The following is a 19,324-nucleotide window of genomic DNA, read 5'->3' as shown; positions in this document are numbered from 1 at the left end:
CTCCTCTGATGCTGCTTGGCCTGCTGTGTTCATCCAGTTCTGCACCTTGTTGTCTCAGGTACATTTCTGGTTCTGCTGCATTTTATGCACTGTAAATATCATTGTTTCCAGCATCAATTGTTAGAATGTGCAGTAGCACTTAAAATAATGCAGTGATATCAACAGTTATAGACAGGAGTCTTTTTGTTCTTTGAATGGTATCCTGTATCTAACATACACAAAATCATTTTAATTGGGGGATTTGTCAACTGTTTGTGAAGAAAAAGGACACATAATTTTGATCTTTTTTTTATAAACTATAATTAACAGAAGCAGGAGATGGATTACTATTACATCAGACTGCTGAAAAAGCCACTCAGTGCAACATCACTAGTTTAAAAGGATAATTTATTGACTTCCATCCCCACTAAGAGATGCTGAAAGAACTACAATTTCATTACAGCTGCATTACCTTTGCTTTAGTCTCCCTGGTGTCATACATATGATTTGCCGACTGTAACAGTATCAGCTATAAGTCAAAACAAAGATAGAATTGACAAAGTGGCAACAACATTCTAATGTTTTATTAGAAAGCTTTAATGATTGTGGCAGACAATACAGGAAACGAGGACCTGAGGGATTGCGCAGACACTGCCATTCATCTTTAAAAGCCTATTAGTCAATAAGTTTGTTGGACTGTTTCCCATTAAATATCAATGTGAGCTATGAAGTTGACCTCAATTCCTTGTAGTTACACTTCTGAGCAATGACAATAACATTGTCAACCGGGTTATTTGGTCTACTATAAGACTGTATCCAACAGACATATGCAACTTGACTACACGGTGACAGAAGTGACCCTGTGGCATTTAAACTTATTTCTGACCTGTTCTCCAACTTAGTGAAGCTTCAGATTAGGCCTCCTTGCTTGAGAAACTAATATTGTATCATTACGCTTCTCTGTTAAACTTAACTCGACACTTCAAACTGCTGTCTCCTTCTGCCTCTAGAAATGACTGTGCTTGTGACTACCTGTACTTCATTCTAGTATTATTCAACTCAAATGTGGTCCCCCTGCACCACAATTTGAAACAAAACAACTTATATTTGAGTTTTTTTTTGTGGTTCAGGATAAAAAAATACGAATATGAAAAATGAAGATGAAAAATGGCAGGAAGGGACAGAGAGGAAAAAAAAACATAAGAACATACAAGTGTTCAAGGTTAGATGCTACAAAGATGATGAAAAAAATCGTTTGGTTCTGTACTTGAAAGTATGTAGTATTTGAAACAAATTAAGTGAATGGATAATGCATGAAGTAAATAAATGCAATCGGGTGACCCATTATTGTGATGTGGCCGTAGAATGACAAGGATTGAGTTCTGAATATTGAGGGCTAGCTGACATTCAAGATGAATGGGAAGCAAGATAAAAGTAGAGGGATAGCATTCCCAAGCCAAAGAAGACAGTGGTACGAGATTACCTTAGTTCAACAGCTCAGGAGATAGAGTTGATTTAGTTTAGAGATGAGAAAGTGTGGGGGAAAGAAGTCATTAGTGGGAGTAATGTACAGGCCCCTAAGCAGTAACCACAGAGTACCAAGCAGTCAACAAGAAAAAATATTGGGTGCTTGTGACAATCATGGGTAATTATAATTTACATATAAACTGGAATAATTAGATATGCAATTGTAGCCTTGATAAGGAGTCCACTGAATGCTTTTGAGACAGTTTCTTAGAGCAGCATGTTCTAGAACTGACCAGAACGTTGGCTATATGAGACTTGGTATTTGTAATGTGACAGGATTAATGACTGACATCAGGATAAAGGCATTTCTCAGTAGCAGTGATCATAATATAACTGAATTTTACATGCACATTCAGGGCAAAGACTGGATCTAAGACTAGTATATTAAACTTAAATAAGGGCAAATGTGTGAGCATGAAAGTAAGCGAGGGGAAGTAAACTGGGATATTAGGCTGGGACACAGACCAGGAGAGAAGCAATTGCAGATATTTAAAAAGATATTTTAGAATAATTGCATTCCTACAATAGGTTAAAGAGGAGGTGATGGCCTAGTGCGTTATCGCTGGACTGTTAATCCAGAGACCCAGCTAATGTTCTGGGGACCCGGTTCAAATCCTGCTATGACAAATGTTGGAATTTGAATTTTTAAAAAAAATGGAATTAAGAGTCTAATGACAACCAGGAATCTGTTGTGATTGTTGGAAAAACCCATCCGGTTCAAGACTGTCCTTTAGAGAAGGAAACCATTCTTACCTAGTCCAACCTACATATGATTCCAGACCAATAGCAACGTGGTGACTCTTAACTGCCTTCTGGGCAGAGATGGGCAATAAATGCTGGCCTAGCCAGTGACACCCATATCCTATGAATGGATAAAAGGAAATGTGGCAAAAATCCGGCAGCAGTGTAATTTGGGAACAATTGAAGTTGTTTCAAGGTTCAGGAATAACTAAAAAAAATACGACCTCAGAATTCTGATCTAGGTGTTCTAGAGCATGAATCATAAAAATGCTCATGTGCAGGAGCAGCAATTAATTAAAAAGGCTAATGGGATTCTATCCTTTATTATGAGTGAACTTTAACATAAAAAGGTAAGGACAGAAGTAATGTTATTGGGCCAGTAATGTTTCTCTGTTCCTCTCTCCACAGATTCTGCCAGACCTGCTGAGTTTCTCCAGAACTTTCTGGCTTTATTTCAGATCTCCAGCATCTACAATATCTTGCTTTTATAAAATGAGAGATGTTATGCTTCAGTTATACAGGGCATCAGTGAGACTACATCTTGAATATTGGTTGCAGTTTTGGCCTCCTTCTTTAAGGAAGGACATAACTGCAATGGAAGTGATTGAAGAGAGCTTTACTAGTGTTATACCTAGAATAAGTGAGCTGTCTTCTAAGGAAAGAATTAGTTTATTTTCACCAGAGTTTAGAAGATTAAGGTTTGTAAGATTGTGAAAGTTCTTGACAAGGTGGATGTGGAAAGGATGTTTCCGCTCGTGGGTATGTCCAGAACAGTGCCATGGGGCATTGTTTTAAATTTGGGGTTGTCCTTTGCAGACCCAGATGAGGGCATATTGCTTCTGTCAGAGGGCAGTGCAACTTTGGAGCTCTTTGTTTCAGAAGGCAGTGGAGGCAGAGTCATTGACTATTTTTTAAGTGAAGATAGATTTATTCCTCTGCCAAAAGGGTAACAGAGGTGGATTGAATGTGGAATTCGGAACACAAACAGATCAGCAATGACCTTATTGAATGACGGAACAGGCCTGAAAGGCCGAATAGTCTGCTTCTACTCCTAACTTGTATAATTGTTTTTATAAGTGCAAAATACTTCCACATCCACAGGCTTTGTGACGCAATGCTGCTGGGGTTTATGGTAGGGCCACACCGGAAAAGTTGGAAATTTCATCCATATCAGGCTCAATTGTCAGAGGTAACGTGGTCTTTATGAAGGGCAGAGCCTCTATAAGTCCTTTACGGCTCTTTTCACAGAAGCAATTGATACTGGACGAAGGGCTCTCAACACCAGGAGGTTCCGTATCCTTAATTCACATGAAAAGTGATGAGGCCAGGCATACCAGCTGCTAAACAGGCACAGGGCCCTCACTTGATATCTGTACCTGAAGGTAATCCTTTGTAAGTGTGGCACCTTTCCAGGGGTCTTTGACATGCCTTTAGTTGGTGAACACTCCCATTGTGCCCTTAATGATGAGTGCAGTCACAAATGTAATGGAAATCATGGGACCTTCCCAACCCCATTTTGGACAGGGTTATTTTGATTCTTAATTTGGGATGTGTGGCTCAATACATTAAAATATTTCACCTCTCGCAACTACTGCCAGCAATTCTAGTAACAGCTAACTCATCAATCATCTTGGTTTAAGGTAACAAAAAAGCAAAGACTACACTAGATTAATGTAATAATCATACATTATAAGGTTATTCTTAATTTGAAAATCGCAATAATGCCTAATGTGAGGGGCTAGCAGCCTGGGCTGGAGTAATTACAGATCAAACAGGCCTACATCATGTTAGTAAAGCCATAATTTGAGGTGTTGAAAGTTAAATAACGGAGTCTCATGAACTATCCTTTGTAGAGATTGTCCATCTCTGAGAACTTGAGACAGTCTTTATACCATTCAGGTAATTTCTCCAGATCAGAGAAGGTTTGAAGACTACTTTTTTTTTTGCTTATGTGTTCATGGGATGTCATAGGTCACTTACTGGGTCAATTCCCACCACATCTGCCCTTGAGAATCTGGTGGTGAACCACCTTCTTGAACTGCAGCCCATGGTGGTGTGGGCACATTGACAGAACTAGTTTCCTTCCTTTCAGACTTTCTTCTCCCCCAAATGATTTACTTAAGAACATTTGAGATATGAGCAGAAGTAGGCAGTTCGGCCCCTCCAGGTTTCTCCGCCATTCAATAAGAACATGGTGTAGCTGTTCCACATTCCCATCTACCCTTGGTAACCTTTGATTCACTTGCCTAACTTGAGTCCAACTACCTTTGACTTTAAAAAGAATTCCATGTCCTCACTTGCACTCCCTTCTGAAGCAGGGTTCCAAAGTTACACAACTGTCAGAAAAAAAAGTTCTCATCTCTATCCTAAAAGGGTGACCCTTAATCTTAAATCAGGACCCTTTTGCTCTGGACTCACCCACAAGAGGAAACATCCTTTCGACATGCATCTTGTCAAAAGCATTCAAGATCCTGGTAAACCTGACTGGCTTGCTGGCCAATTTCAGAGGCCATTTAAAATTTGACCATATTGCTGGGGTCACAAGTAGGTCAGTTAAGGTAGGGACAGCAGATTTCCATCCCTAAAGGATATTAGTGAAACAGATGGCTTTTTACGAAAACTGGCAATGGCTCCATGGCTCACCATTACACAGACTATCTTCTTTTTTCAGATTTAGTAACTGAATTTAAATTCCACCAACTGCTCTGCTTGAAATTTGAATCCAGAACATTTGCCCAAGGCTCTAGATTATTAGTCCAGTGACAATTGCTGCTGCATGCCCCAAATGGTAACTAATTTTTAGAGTAAAGAAAAGTCCAAAATTGAAGACAACTGCTTTCTGTTTCTATCCAATTATAAATCTTACGTACCATGTTGCCTTGGAGATGGTTTGAAAGGTGAATATTCCTTTGCTTTAAAATATCTCTACTCTTTCCGCAGTTAAGAGGCAGCCAGCGGCTCTAAACTAGTGGTGACACCATCTCCCAGCAGTCAGGGCAGGGAGGCATCCAGGAACCCGGGGTATTTCTGTTTTGGGATAATTGTTGAAGGATGTGAATGAATGGGCCCGACTCAGGGTTTAGGATCTTGCGCAGACTGGCAGGTCTCTATTGTGATGAGATCAGCAATGGGTGAAATACTCAGAAGGAGGCCTCGCCATGGATTATGCAAATACAGGTGGGCTGTGGGGCTGCTACCTGGGTGTGTGGATGGGTCTCAGAGGAAAAGACCATGAGGGTTGGGGATTGGCTTTTACTGGGGTCATACTCTCTTCCACCCTCTTCTGTCAGGCAGAAGATACAAAAATTTGAATATGTGTACGAACAGATTCAAAAACTGCTTCTTCCCCACTATTATCAGACTTTTGTATGGACCTTTTAAATGTTAATGTTGATCTCTCTCTGCACCTTCTTGGTGGCTATAACACTATATCCTGCACTGTGTTCTGTTACCGTGATTAAATTGTATAGTACCATCAGCCTGTAAAGCACATAGGACAACACTTTTCACTGTACCTCAGTACATGGGACAGTAACAAATCAAACTGAGTCAAAACCCTGAACTTTCCAATGCTGGGTCCTCCCATCAGGCATCAAAAGAGGTAACCTAATTACCAACCAACTCCTCTCCTGGCCATGACAGAGATTTTTTTGTCAGTCTCCCCAAATACCAAAACTCCTGCCTTCCCACTCATTGAACACCAGTGAGGGGCAAGCTGAAGCAGGCATTAATTGCCCACTGAAGTGCCTTAATTACCCCTCAGGCAGGAAACTCTCCATCATCTTTCACAGCCCAGATTTACCTGAGGGAGAGTGGGGAGGCAATGGTATTCCCAGCCCTTGCCCTCCTGTGTGATTAAATGACACCTCCCTTACCTGTAAATCTGCCTCAGATGGAGGGCATTAAAACTTCTCGAAGTGTCAAGGCCACATGTAGCCTTTAGCTGATGTGGTTTTGGAAACTGCTGCTTATTTGGACCAGCACATGGAAGTGTAATTCAGTTCTCATAGTCATGATTTAGATCATTATTTTTATTGTCCCACTATTAAATCCCATACTTTAAATATTCACTCTATCCATGCCCCTCATGATTTTATGAACTTCTGTAAGGTCACCCCTCAACCTTCGATGCTCCAGGGAAAATAGCCCCAACCTATTCAGCCCCTCCAACTCTCTTCAGCTCAAACTCTCCAACCCTGGAAACACCCTTGTTAATCTTTTCTGAACCCTTTCACATTTCACAACATCTTTCCTATAGCAGGGAGAACAGAATTGAACAATCGGTAGTTTTAAATCTGAGATAGATAAATTTTTGTACAGCAAACGGTTCAAAGGATATGGGCCAAAGGCGGATATATGGAATTCAACCACTGAGGCAGGTACGATAGGGGCATTTAAGAGACTTCTGGATAAACACGCGACTATGTAAGGAATGGAGGGATATGGACCAAAGACGGGCAGAAGGGATTAGCTTAATTGGTGTCATGTTTGGCACAACATCACGGGCCAAAGGGCCCATTCCTGTGCTGTACTGTTCTATGTTCTATCCACTTTTGAGGGAAAACTGCACAAGTAAACTTGACATGCCATATTACACCCTTCACTGGTGCTATGTTGGAGGCAAGATGAGTGGAGGGCATAAGAGGAGGTGCATTGGAGGAAGTGAAGTGAAGGCGAAAGGGAGGAGGAGAAGAAGTGGTGTGCAAACTGCCTCTTGAGGTAGGGGATGGTGGGCTTGCTAATTCAGAGGTCAAGTGAAAGATCCTTCAAATGAGGTGGGGCAGCAGATGGTGCATCAGCGGCAATGTTGCCTATCAAATTCACTGAAGGTTACAGAGGAAGCAGAGAAGATGAGCAATAAGACAGGGTTTGATTGTACAGCTTGTTTACATGACAAGAAATGGACCACAGACATTTCGACTTCGCATTCTGGGCTGTCATGATTTTAAGAGAATGCAAATCTTTCAGACTCTGCTTCATCAAGACAATTTTCATTTCAGCAGAAGGGCTACTAATTCAGCAGGAATTATTTTCACTTGCATATAGGCCTTAATGTAGAAACATAGAAAATAAGAGAAGGCTAATTGGCCTTTGAGCCTACTTTGTCATTCTTCATGGTCATGAGTGATCATTCAACTCAATAGCCTGATCCTGCTTTTACACCATATCTGATGATCTCTAACTCCAAGTGCTGAATCCATCCCCTTGATATGGGGGTCACTCAATTTCAAATTTCACGTGAAACGAGCTGGATTACGAAAACCAAAATCAAAGCACCAAGAAAAATGCAGCATGCTTAAAAGGACTTGAACTCATTCTTTTGCGTTGAAGCATTGGTCTTCATTTTGGACTGTTTCTAGGTTATGCATTGGGTCTGAACTTCTGAAAGGATTGTCCTGGTCACCCACTGTCAGTGCAGTGCAGGATCACAGAAATGCAGGAGAGACACCATTCCTCTAGGTTTTCTGTGAATTATCAACAAAGTTAGACCAGACAATCAGCAAAGGACCAGAGAATTTCAACCTTGCCGACTTTTTAATTGGTAGTTTATTTGAAGACGTGCCAGCACTTCTGAAGTTGCTTGTCAGCTTTTCCCTTATTTGGAGGTTGCCAGGTGTGTATAAAAAGAACAACTCAATGGTGCTTACTATTTGCATTTAACTTGTGGAAAGTCAATGGGCAAACATTGGGCCAAGCATCACTCCTGCCAATCAACACCATTTTGCAACAACCAAGTCAGCATTTTAGGAGCTGGCTTCTATGTCAACTATCGGATGAAGATCAAGGGAGTTTGAAGATACTAGGAATGGGGTGAGGGATCTTCTCTATCAGCTTCCCTGCAGGCACTGAAGGTGACTCAACTCCACATATTTCCTTTACTTCCAATAAATGCAAAATAATTTTTGATTTCACTGCAGCTTAGATTGCAAAGTCCATGTAAAACTGTTTCTGTTCAAATGCCAAGGGCATTTTTGAGCTTTTAGCTTTTTGAGAGCTGTGGCCATGCAGTCATTGTTCAATGAGAGCTCGTGTTATCAGCTAGCACATGCAAAATTTGAACATTATAATGGATTCATTATCAGGTTGGATTTTGCTCTCAGCTGTAAATGAACAGCATTTCATTGAACTTGCTGTTGACTTTCTGGTGCAGTTTACATGTAATGTTACTACACACAGAGAAATCTGGAACTGGTGTAAATGGGTCAAGCAACTGCAAATCCCATTAAACAATTTGACTAAAGCACCCTTACTTTGTTTTAGAGTTTGACTCATGGATTGCCAGTTAGAATAGTACATTCAATGCCATACTATGCACAGAAAACAAAATAAAGAGAGGAAATGAAGCACAAAATTGACGGATAAAAGACAAAAAGGAAAACAAAAATCTAAATCCTGAGCAAAAATTAAAATTTAAAAGGACTGAGTTTCTTAATTTGCAACAGTTAATGCCCTGTGCTTAACAGACTGGATGTTAAAATTTTACTTGCAACCAAATGGATTACCCTAACTTTACCTGCAGAGTTTACTGCAGCTTCACATCCTGCAATGTGTTTCACTGCTGAATCTCCAAAATAATTAATAGTAAATTATTAATACAATGAAACCTTTATAGCAGCACCTGACTTTGTGTTTCATTGCTCATATTCAGTTGCCAGAAGATTTTTTTTAATGTGAAAGAGCACTGATAGCCTCATGATTACTTCTGCAACAAAATATAGCTGATTTTCTTTAGCAGCATTGAACTGGTAGGGAAAGCTTGGTAAAACAGTAAATGTGATTTAATTGCATGTGTAAAATAGGTTAATTAGATTAAATTATTTATTGCACAAAAACTGTATGATTTTTCATATCAAATGCCTAAGGTGCCTTGCTATCGTGCTTAAAGAAATAAAATATTGATAGCCTATTAGATCTAACAATAAGGGACAAATGAGGTTACAGTGGAGCTTCCATTATGTACTGTAACATATGGGTTCCCAACATTACCCAATGATCAATGGAAATGGGTAGATAATAGTCCCCAAAGTTTGATCTTAATCATGACACAAAAATGATGATAATTACAGCACGAGTAACATAAATGGAATGGAATCTTTTGGGGCTATGAGATTGAGTTATATTGAAGAGAAGCAGAATGGTGTCAGCAATGAATGGATATCTCACTAGAGCCTTTGGGCCATGTCAGCCCTGGCAAATGAGCTGGAGACAATGCAAGTGTCTAAATTAGAAGTTTTATTTAATTGGATAACATACTTTTAAAAAAAATGGTTTCTGCCAATGTTATCCCTTCCCACGCCTTCCTGATGACATTGATTCCTGGATGGGTATTGGTTCCATTGTTCCCAGCTAACCTCTACTACTTTACTCAAGTGGCCTACATTTGTGTGTTAGCCACAACAGGCTGTTTGACCATAAAAGGCATTACGCCTTGAATCTGTTTACATAGACCTACACTCTAGCTTTTCCAGCAGACATTTCTGGGCATTGAGCAAGAAAGGAAGCTATGGCCTATCTTCTCCTCTTTAACAGAAGTGCTAAAGCCAGCTGAAATAAAATGACTAGAATCAATTAATCTGATACAAACCAGAGGGCGATCATCAACTTTCTTGACAGACTTGCTGCCAGCGCAACAGAATACAATCTCGGTCTTCGGCTTGGCTAGGTTTTAGTCTTCACTCCCTGGGCAGTGATCAGACACAGTGGATCAGTTGCCATTGATAGAAAGCACTAAATTATTCAGAGCTGGATAATTAAAATTCAAATACAGCTTGAACGAATCAAATTCTCTTAGGTTAAGTTTCCTCAGGCTCTCTGGACAGCAACTATAGCAAGAGTCAGTTCTAATGGCTTAGTAAAAGGGCATGTTGTCCCAATTTCAATGAGAGTTTCTTGCTTCAACTCATAAAGGAGGAAAGCATTGGCCCTTTCCCAATGGGAAGACTTACATGGCAACTAGGGAGAGTGGAAAAGCATGAGTACGCGCTAATCATCTCATCAACCTCAGAACACAGAATGGAAGCAGGCCATTTGGCCCATCAAGTCCACACTGACCCTCCAACAGATCCCACCCTCTACCCTAGATACTATGGGTAATTTAGCATGGCCAATCCACCCAGCCTGCATATCTTTGGACTGTGGGAGGAAACCCACACAGACATGGGGAGAATGTGTAAACGCCGCACAGTCACCCAAGGATGGAATCAAACCCGGGTCCCTGATGCTGTGAGGCAGCAGTGCTAACTACTGAGCCACTGTGCCACCCCGAGTCATTGTGTCACCCCCATTCTTTGAACATAGCTTGTTCCCAGCAGTAACAACACTGAAACAGACCCTTAAGTCTTCCATAATGACCACAAGGCTATAAACCCACTTTAAAACAGCTGTTTGATTTTTAAGATAACGGTATTTCACAATGAACAAATGCCCTCTTATTATAAGATGACCTTCCTGATTCTGGAGATTTGATGCAGTGCTTCTGTGGATGCTAGCATCTCCAATTCTTTGGATGCCCTTGAAGTGCTGGTATATATACGAGTGGGATGGGGTGTGTATGCTTGGCTCACATTTCCCTTTTCCTCTTTAGGCAGCTGCAGACAGGAGTGCACGTAAATGTGGTGGTGATGGTGCAAGAGATCTGACCGTGGGACCTGTGGTAATGCAGAAGGATAAGTTATCTGACTATGTGGAGGTCAGAAGCCAGGGGAAGAAATTCTAGGCTGTGGTATTGAACTAAGGCAGTCAGAATTTGGAAGAAGTTCCGACAGCTTTGCCAAGGCAGCAAGGGTTGCTTGTTCTGTGTTGAAGTGAGACAAGCAGCCAAAGACTATTGCCACACGGCTAAAGTGCTGGAGTCTAGTGGCTCATTGAAGTCCCAGGAGCCATTTGGTAGCTGAGAGCAGGAGTAAAGAAAGTACACGTGGTATTTGCTTGTCATAGCTTGGAGAAACCGGCAGTGCCAGTTTAGTGAAGCGAGTTGTCTGTGAAAGAGTTGGAATTCAGCCTGTGAGCAGGTGCCACAGGGCAGTCTCAGGAATAAAATGGAACACAATCTCAGGGCAAGAGACTGAGCTATTGTTGACATAATCCATGATGGGTCGATAATGAGGAGGTTTCAAGGCTAGATCTTTGAAAGTAAAGAATTGGAATCCCTTTTAAAGGAGACATTGCTTTATAGATTTTTTTTTCCTTTATTCATTCACTGGATGACAGCGTCACTGACCAGGCAGCATTTATTGCCCATCCCTAATTGCCCAGAGGCCAGTTCAGAGTCGACCACATTGCTGTGGGTCTGGAGTCACATGTAGGCCAGACCAGGTAAGAATGGCAGTTTCCTTCCCTAAAGAACATTAGTGAACCAGATGGGTTTTTCCGATAATCGATTCATGATCATCATCAGATTCAAAATTCCAGATATTTTATTGAATTCAATTCCACCATCTACCATGGAGGGATTCAAACCCAGGTCCCAGAACATTATCTGGATCTCTGGATTAACAGTCCAGCGATAATATTACTAGGCCATTGCCTCCCCTCAATTGATTTTGTGTGTCTCACCATGGCAACTCCCATCACTAAGGTTCCAAGAAATCTTTGTGATCTCTCTTAACCACATCTTTCCAGGGTGGGCTGTAGGGGGTTTGACCAAAGATTATCTGATACTCATATTTACCTCATGTTAATGTTGGATGTTACAGCACAAGTTGTGCAATCTCACACACACACACACACACACACACACGCGCGCACACGCACACACGCGTAAACTATTTATTTCTTCTTACTTTGTATCAAAGTTTATTTGTTCAAAATTGTGAAGTCTTCTGGCTTTATTTTCTTAGTAACACTTGGAATCTCAAACTCAATAGCAAGAAAGTTATTAATCAGATCACAACATATTTTAGCAGTTTCATCTGGAGTTGTAATACTCATGCTTGCCTGTTCAATTAACTGGTGTAATAATTTGACAGTTTGCATCCTGGAAAAAAAAAACTTAAGGATTTAAATATCTGCAATTTTTACCATCAAAACAAATTATCAACAGGCTAATCCCAAATAGTTATAAATACATTATAACCTATTCTTAAACACTGTACTAATCCAATGCACTTGACTCCACATTTGAGCTCACAGAGATGAAAATAATATCAGTCAATAATATCATAATTGCTGTCAATGTATGAATTAATGAAGCACCAGAGGTACAGTGTAATGTCGATTATTGAATCCTTTAAGTGACACAATGGATAACTGGAGCATCCATTGTCAGCTCAGCCAAGTAAAGTTACTGCTTTAATCACTATCTGTGCTCAGATGCCCAATCCCAGCTGAGGTGACAATGAAGTGCTACAATTCATTTCAGAGTACGTAGTGTCCCTCCTGACTGCTTTCCAGTGCACAGTGCTTGTGTGAGGTAAGAACTTGATCAGACTGGAGTATGATCTCTACTCCTGCCCCTGCCCTTTCCAATGAATATTTATGTGAGCTCACATAAGTGAGCTTTGTAAGTGAAGCATGGCAAAAAGAGAACTGGAGGCTGGCTAGCTCTTTCTAAAAGTGCACAGCATAATTTTCTACCTCAAGGATGGAAGAACACTTGTGGATGGGAATGGGAGGGTAAGAGAAGGGGAAGAGAATAACACTGAGGGGGAAAAAAAAATAGATTGCTCCAGGCAGGTAATTACCTCCAAATAGTCAAAAATTTCACTACATCATGTGATCCATTTGCCAAGTCCTTTATTGTTTCACGGGATGTAGGCGAGGCCAGTATTTGCTGTCCACTGCTAATGACCCTGCAAGGGGTTCCACTTCAGATGGCACATTAGTGTTAACCATGTGACATGTAGGCCAGACCAGATAGGGATGGCAAAGAGCCTGCCCTCAAAGGCTTACATGATCACCATTACTGGGAATAGCATTCAGTTCTAAATTAATTGAACTTAATTTCCACTAGCTGCTATGGTGAGACTTGACCCTATTTCCCAGAATGATGGCCAGGGTTCCTGGACCACCAGACTGGTGATATTACCACTATGCCACTGTCACCTGTTGAGGAGCCTTTACTATAATATGTTCTTCAGTGGGAGTGATAACATTGTTTTAAGTTTAATACCATTTCAGACACAAAAACCTGCTTGAAAGAAACCTGTCCATTCTGTCAAATTGTTCAGTTGCATTCCAAAATGCATTCAAATCCTTTTGCAGGCTTTTACAAAGTTGAAGGAGGAAAAATCAGAGAAAAGCAGAGATAAAACACATGTAGCAAAACTGAAGTGATGGTGGAGGTTTCCATCTATGGATTATCTCCTTGTTCCTTAACAGGTGAAGCAGGACATGGCTGTAGGAAGTAAATTTGAAACAATTATTCTGTTTGATACTCTCAGCACCCTTCTGAGAGGATGACAATGTCTCAAACCTGGAAATAAGTGGTACCCAGGTTCAATGCTATCTACACTACCCAAGATGGTCCAAGACAGCATGTCACAAAGTGTTGTGTGACAACCTATTACACACTTACTGCTCAATTCAATATTAACATTTATAACATTGTATCTCATTGCAGGGCAAATATTGTAGATTGTGCTTGCAAATGAAAACTTTTCATATTTGCTGAGAGCGGGGAGACCAACATTGCACAAGTATTTGAAATTTCTTACTGTGGCTAAGGGTATTAAGAAAAGCTGGAAAACAGATACTGACTGATCTGAAGACAAAAGACAATGGTAAACCTGTTTCTAAATAAAAGGACTTTCTTTAAATCTGACCTCTAGGTAAGCATTGTCATACTGCGCCATCACAGACCAAGAAGATAGCGCAGATCTTAGATAAAATCTTGTTGCGATTGAGACAAGATAAACTGATATTATTTGATTGTGAGTATACTGTTAGCATATTTGTTTGAATATCCTACATTTATTTCTAGTTGGATTTCAAAATGCTATGTTTGTTTGTAGGTAAATTTATTTACTTTACACTTTATAATATCGTTCCCATAATGTAATCCAGGATTAATTTGAATAAAATATTACTAAATAAATCTTAAAAGTAGTTGCCCAACCTTTTACACTTCAGGACCCTATGTATCTCCAGAATTATAAATGGGAAATTCATTGTACCGAGAGTAGTTAAATTAAGGCAGTTTTTTTCTGCAATACCATACTTACTAAGTATATTTCATCATGTGATGCCCTTGTTTGGTCCAAATACTCCAGGGAGAGCATTTTAGGACCATACCTAAAGCTAGTAACGCTGGCTAGGCACTTATAATGATTTAAAATCATTCCTCTTCAAGGATATGTTCAAATATAAATTTAAATAGTTGTTTAGTAGAACAAAAATTAAATATTACTATGAAAAGATATTTTGATGATCTTTTTGTCTTGCACTCATCAGGACATTTGCAAGAAACACCATTGTAAAGGGGAATAACGTTTTATGTTCTATGAGAAGAAAATACTGGATGGTTGGCAAGTGGACTCTGACAATGGTGGCATTGTTATGAAGAATGCACCAGTTAGATGATGACTGACAGTAAAATATCAGACATTGTTTAGATTTAAACAGGCAATAAATGATGAATAAATAGATAGGTAATAAATAAATGTAACTGCCAGGAGGTAAAGATAACAAGAACCATTACAGCACAACTCAAATCATTGTAAAACTATGATTTACTCACATATCACTTACTGGTATCAAAGGCTAGCTTTCTGTTTAGGAATACGTCTGTCATTGTGCATGTACTCCTTAAACTAACAGCACCTTCAGGCTATTGTTCTGTTCAGACAACAAGGCGGCATGTAATTCAGGAGCACAATTGGGACCCAGAAAAGATTTCCTTGGTGAAATGCAGATACAAGGGACATCTCCTCAGATGCGCCCAAAACCTTGTGTGGAAGTAAATGTCTTCGTTTTAATGAGGTTGGCTTAGTACAAAAACCGTATTTTCATTTTCTAGTTTCATAAGGAAAAGAGATGTTGCACAGAGAAAAATCTGAACCTGGCAGTTAACAACAAAAGATTTAACATTCCTTAATTGTTTTGAGATGAATCATCAAAAGCTCAAAGTCCAAAATGAAGTCCAAAGTGAGTCAAATAGTACAACAAAAAACAATTTAATGTAATTTTAAGAGACTTAGGAGGACCCCCACTAGGGCATATAATTTCCTCTATTTGCTGTTGTAAGGGCTGGATTTTCACAACCCTATTGTGAAAATACCCAACTCAGCCAACTGCCTTGGTTTATAATGTCCCCTTGAATGCAAGAGTAGAATTGACCCTGTTAACCTGGAAGCAGGTCACAACGAGCTATGGGGACAGGTTAGTGATGAGGCAGGCTGGTTAGAATGTTGTTTCAAAGGTTGAAGTTAGTTTTTCCTGTAAACTATACCAGACGGCCTGTTGACTAAACCAGTCCAGCAGAGCTTTTATTATAGCAACAATGGATGTTTAATTCCACCCACTTTGCACTTGAAGAACAGACAATAAAAAAAACCTTCAAATCCAGACACTTGAATAGACTTCATCCACCATACTAGAGCACTTACATCGAGACAATAGGTTTGAGACTCTCAGATTATGGGTTAAGGCTCTGGGAACAACAAAAATGGAATGCTTAAACTTATTGGCAAGTTCAAATGCCTCTATGTTATGGCTTCCTGATCTGTGTGAATCACACTGTCCAGGTCCCAATTAATTATAACTGGGGGGTGTTGGGAAAGAGTTGAGGACCCTCTGCATCCAGGTTCTGCCTGCCATTGTTAAATGTCCATGGAGTATTCTTGATCCTATGAACATCCTGCCTAAGTGAAAAGGTTGCATTAGAATTATGAAGAAATCAATTGCACAATCCTTCCACCGTATCCAGTATGAAAAAAAATACCGTTTCCCAAATAATTGGGAAATAACCATAATTAAATCAAATAAATCCTTCTGATTCTAAACCTAAATTTTCTAGATTAGATTGAGACAAAACAGAGGTAAGACAAGCTACTCAAAATAGCTCCAAACATAATCCCTTCTGCTTCTTTTACTTCCTCTTTCAAAAGATGGGCCAATGATTAGATTTAATTTTTCTTGATTTAAACATATTTGTAGATTATTAATTTAAATGAACATAAAAACGGTGAAGAGTATAGATGTAAGGTGATTCCAGCAAATGTAAGAGCAGAAATTTACTGTCACTTTATTGGTTCAATTTGCTTTACATGAATAAAGTCAAATATAAAAAAAATTCATCTGTGACTAGTCAAATTTAATTGAATGCCCCTGAATAGCAATAGTTTCCAGTAAGTTGTTGAGAGTGTAGCTCTGTATGGAATAAAAGTTGAGATAACATTGTTAACCACATTCTTCAAATTAACTATTTATTAAATTATATTCCTTTCTGGTGTCCTCACTAAATGCATTAGGAATATTTACATTTATGTATGATAGAATCCCTTAAAAGGCAAATACGTTACAGGGCAAAGTCCAGTACTTTAATTTAGCTTCATTCCTAATGGATTAACTTCCATCTGGTTTTACTGTTTGGGCCAATGCTCCAGGAGAGATGTGACCTGTAGCTGAAACATGAATGCAGTTGTCAAACATTCATCATCAACAGATGGATCCAATTACTGCAATCGTGTGCTCCATTGTTATACACAAGTGACATTTTGATCACACATACGGTGTAATTGTATCTTCTCTATTCTAGTCTCATTACCACAATTTAATATTTTAGCTCCACCTGGGTTGGGGGGTGGGGTGGTGAATTCAAGCAAGGATTATCCCAATTGGCCACTTTGGAAACACATTTCATTTTCTTAGGGATTCTATATTCTTTCTGTCAATGTTGCCCTAACTATCTGGAGAGCCCCTGTGAAAAGTCAGCTGCATCACTTTACACGGAAGATATTTACATTAGGTCTCCATTGATGACATTCTTAAGAATAGACCGTTTCTAAGCGAACCCAATGGAATTTCTCACAAACTGTAAATGGACTCAGTAAATGCTTTGACTGTAAACCTCCATAATTGGTACAGTCCAAATAACGTGCTTGGAAAAATTTCAACCCATTTTATAATTGTAACTCTGGCATGCTAAAGTATAATCATTAGCTTACACAAGTTAAAAGAAAACATAGCACATTTTCACTTTGATCATACAGCAATAATCTGGTGGAGCAGACTAGCTGTCCATGATAAATACAGTACTTATTACACTGAAGCCAACACAACAAACATCAGATGGTGGGGGAAGGAGGGAATGAGCTCTGACTGTGGTGTGGTGTTATGGGGAGGGGAGGGAGGCTGTAAAAGGAGGGATGGAGTGGTGGAGGGGTTGGGGTAGGGAGGATAAGCAGTTGTGGTGTGGGGTTGGGGAAGTGGGCACCATCTGAGATGCCACAGGTAGTGAACATTGTCCGTGGTGAGGGGGAGCAGAGTGGTGAGCATTGTGAGGAAGTGAGGTATAGTGATGATGTCACTAGATGAGCTATCCAGAACCTCGGGCTAATGTTCTGAGGACGTGGATTTGAATCCTGCCATGACTTCAATAAAAATTTGAGTAAAAATGTTAGTCTAACGGTGACTGTGTAAGCATTATTGGCTGTGGTAAAAACCCCTCTGGTTCACTAATGTCCTATAGTGAAGGAAATCTGCCGTCTTTATGCAGTCTGGCCTACATGTGATTCCAGACCCAAAACAATGCAGTTAGACTCTTAATTGCTCTCTGGGCAATTAAGAATGGGCAATAAATACTAGTTTAGCCAGTGATGCCTATATCCTATCAATGAACAAAAATATCGCACTTTCCAGGAGATGGGTGAACTTTTGATATGCAGTTGATTTATTTGTGAGTTGCTCTCCTGGGCAAATGTTAGATCTGCTACAAAAATCCCTGTGTAAATCCATATAAAACCCAAGTCTGTGCATTCTGGAATCTGTAATTGGAATTGCAGAGCAATACCGGGATCCAGTAAAACTGGAACTGGTTTTCCCTTGTACGTACTGGAGATGTGGGACTTAGAGTTCTGTGGTGCAACAGCGATGAAAGTCTGGAGTAGGAGGTCCCTCCTCATAGGAGATGGTTTGGACATTGGGTCTTTTGAAAATTGGGGCAGTGGATTTCCTGTGAATGTATTAATATTGCTTGATTTGTTTTAACTAACAGGTTCTAGTGAATGTCTTTAACTAGCCAGAAGGTGACTGTGATACAGATTACAGCAACTTAACCATAATGAATATGTAATGTAATCATTAATGACTTCAGTTATACAGAGAGTAAGTTCAATAACATGGTTACCTGCCGGCCTCAAATGTGAACCAAGTTGAGTCTCTTCCATAACGTCTGAGAGAGCTGAGTGGCCACATAACCAGTTTCACTCTGGGGTTGTGGATGTCCCAGAGGTAAATGTTTTCATGTGTGATCTGCATGGTGCATTCTCCGTAAATGTCCAAGTTGGGTGTTGGCATCAAGTAAACATTAAACCGCTCTGAAAACACAGAAACAGATCGATATGGTCAACCAGGGTATTAGGAGCAGAGACAAGTATTGTGCACTAAGTCTGCTTATGATTCCCAGGAGCCTCTTGCCCATACTTGCTAATCTAACCCTATTTATACATACTACTATTTCTCCCTTGAGGTTATATTTGTCCAGCTTCCCCTTAAATACATGTGTTACATCAATCTCAACTAGTCCTTGTGGTTAATGGGTTCCATATTCTGACCACTCTCTGGGAAATTATATTTCTTCTGAGCTCCCAACTGGATTAGTTAGCAATTCTCTGAAACACAGCCCTTAATTCTGTTAGCTACCTCAAGCGGGAACATCTTCTCCACATTAACCCTACCGGAATCCTTAAGCCCTCTATCATGTCATTCCTCTGTCATCTCTATTCTTGAGAAAAATGCTGCAGCCTCTCAATCTTTGGTCACAGGGATGGCATTTTAAGTTGTGCCTTCATTATAATGAGGTCCTTGTTAATAATAGTGACACATTTGATATGAGTGATTGTAGCAGATGAGGAAATAAACAACAAAAAATCAGAGATAGTAGGAACTGCAGATGCTGGAGAATCCGAGACAACAAGGT

General features: G+C 39.9%; 1 protein-coding gene across 1 annotated transcript in view; it reads right to left on the bottom strand.

The window, feature by feature from the left end:
- The window catches only part of LOC109925306 (docking protein 6-like), a 383,122-nt gene that overhangs the window by 52,124 nt on the left and 311,674 nt on the right, over nt 1-19,324 (bottom strand). The window contains exon 5 of the mRNA XM_048596077.1: nt 18,533-18,722. Coding sequence (XP_048452034.1) covers nt 18,533-18,722 — 190 coding nt within the window. The remainder of the gene's footprint in view (nt 1-18,532; nt 18,723-19,324) is intronic.

The sequence above is a fragment of the Rhincodon typus genome, chromosome 4, assembly GCF_021869965.1.
Source record: "Rhincodon typus isolate 14 chromosome 4, sRhiTyp1.1, whole genome shotgun sequence".
Lineage (NCBI taxonomy): Eukaryota > Metazoa > Chordata > Chondrichthyes > Orectolobiformes > Rhincodontidae > Rhincodon > Rhincodon typus.
This window is presented reverse-complemented; position numbering and strand designations above follow the sequence as displayed.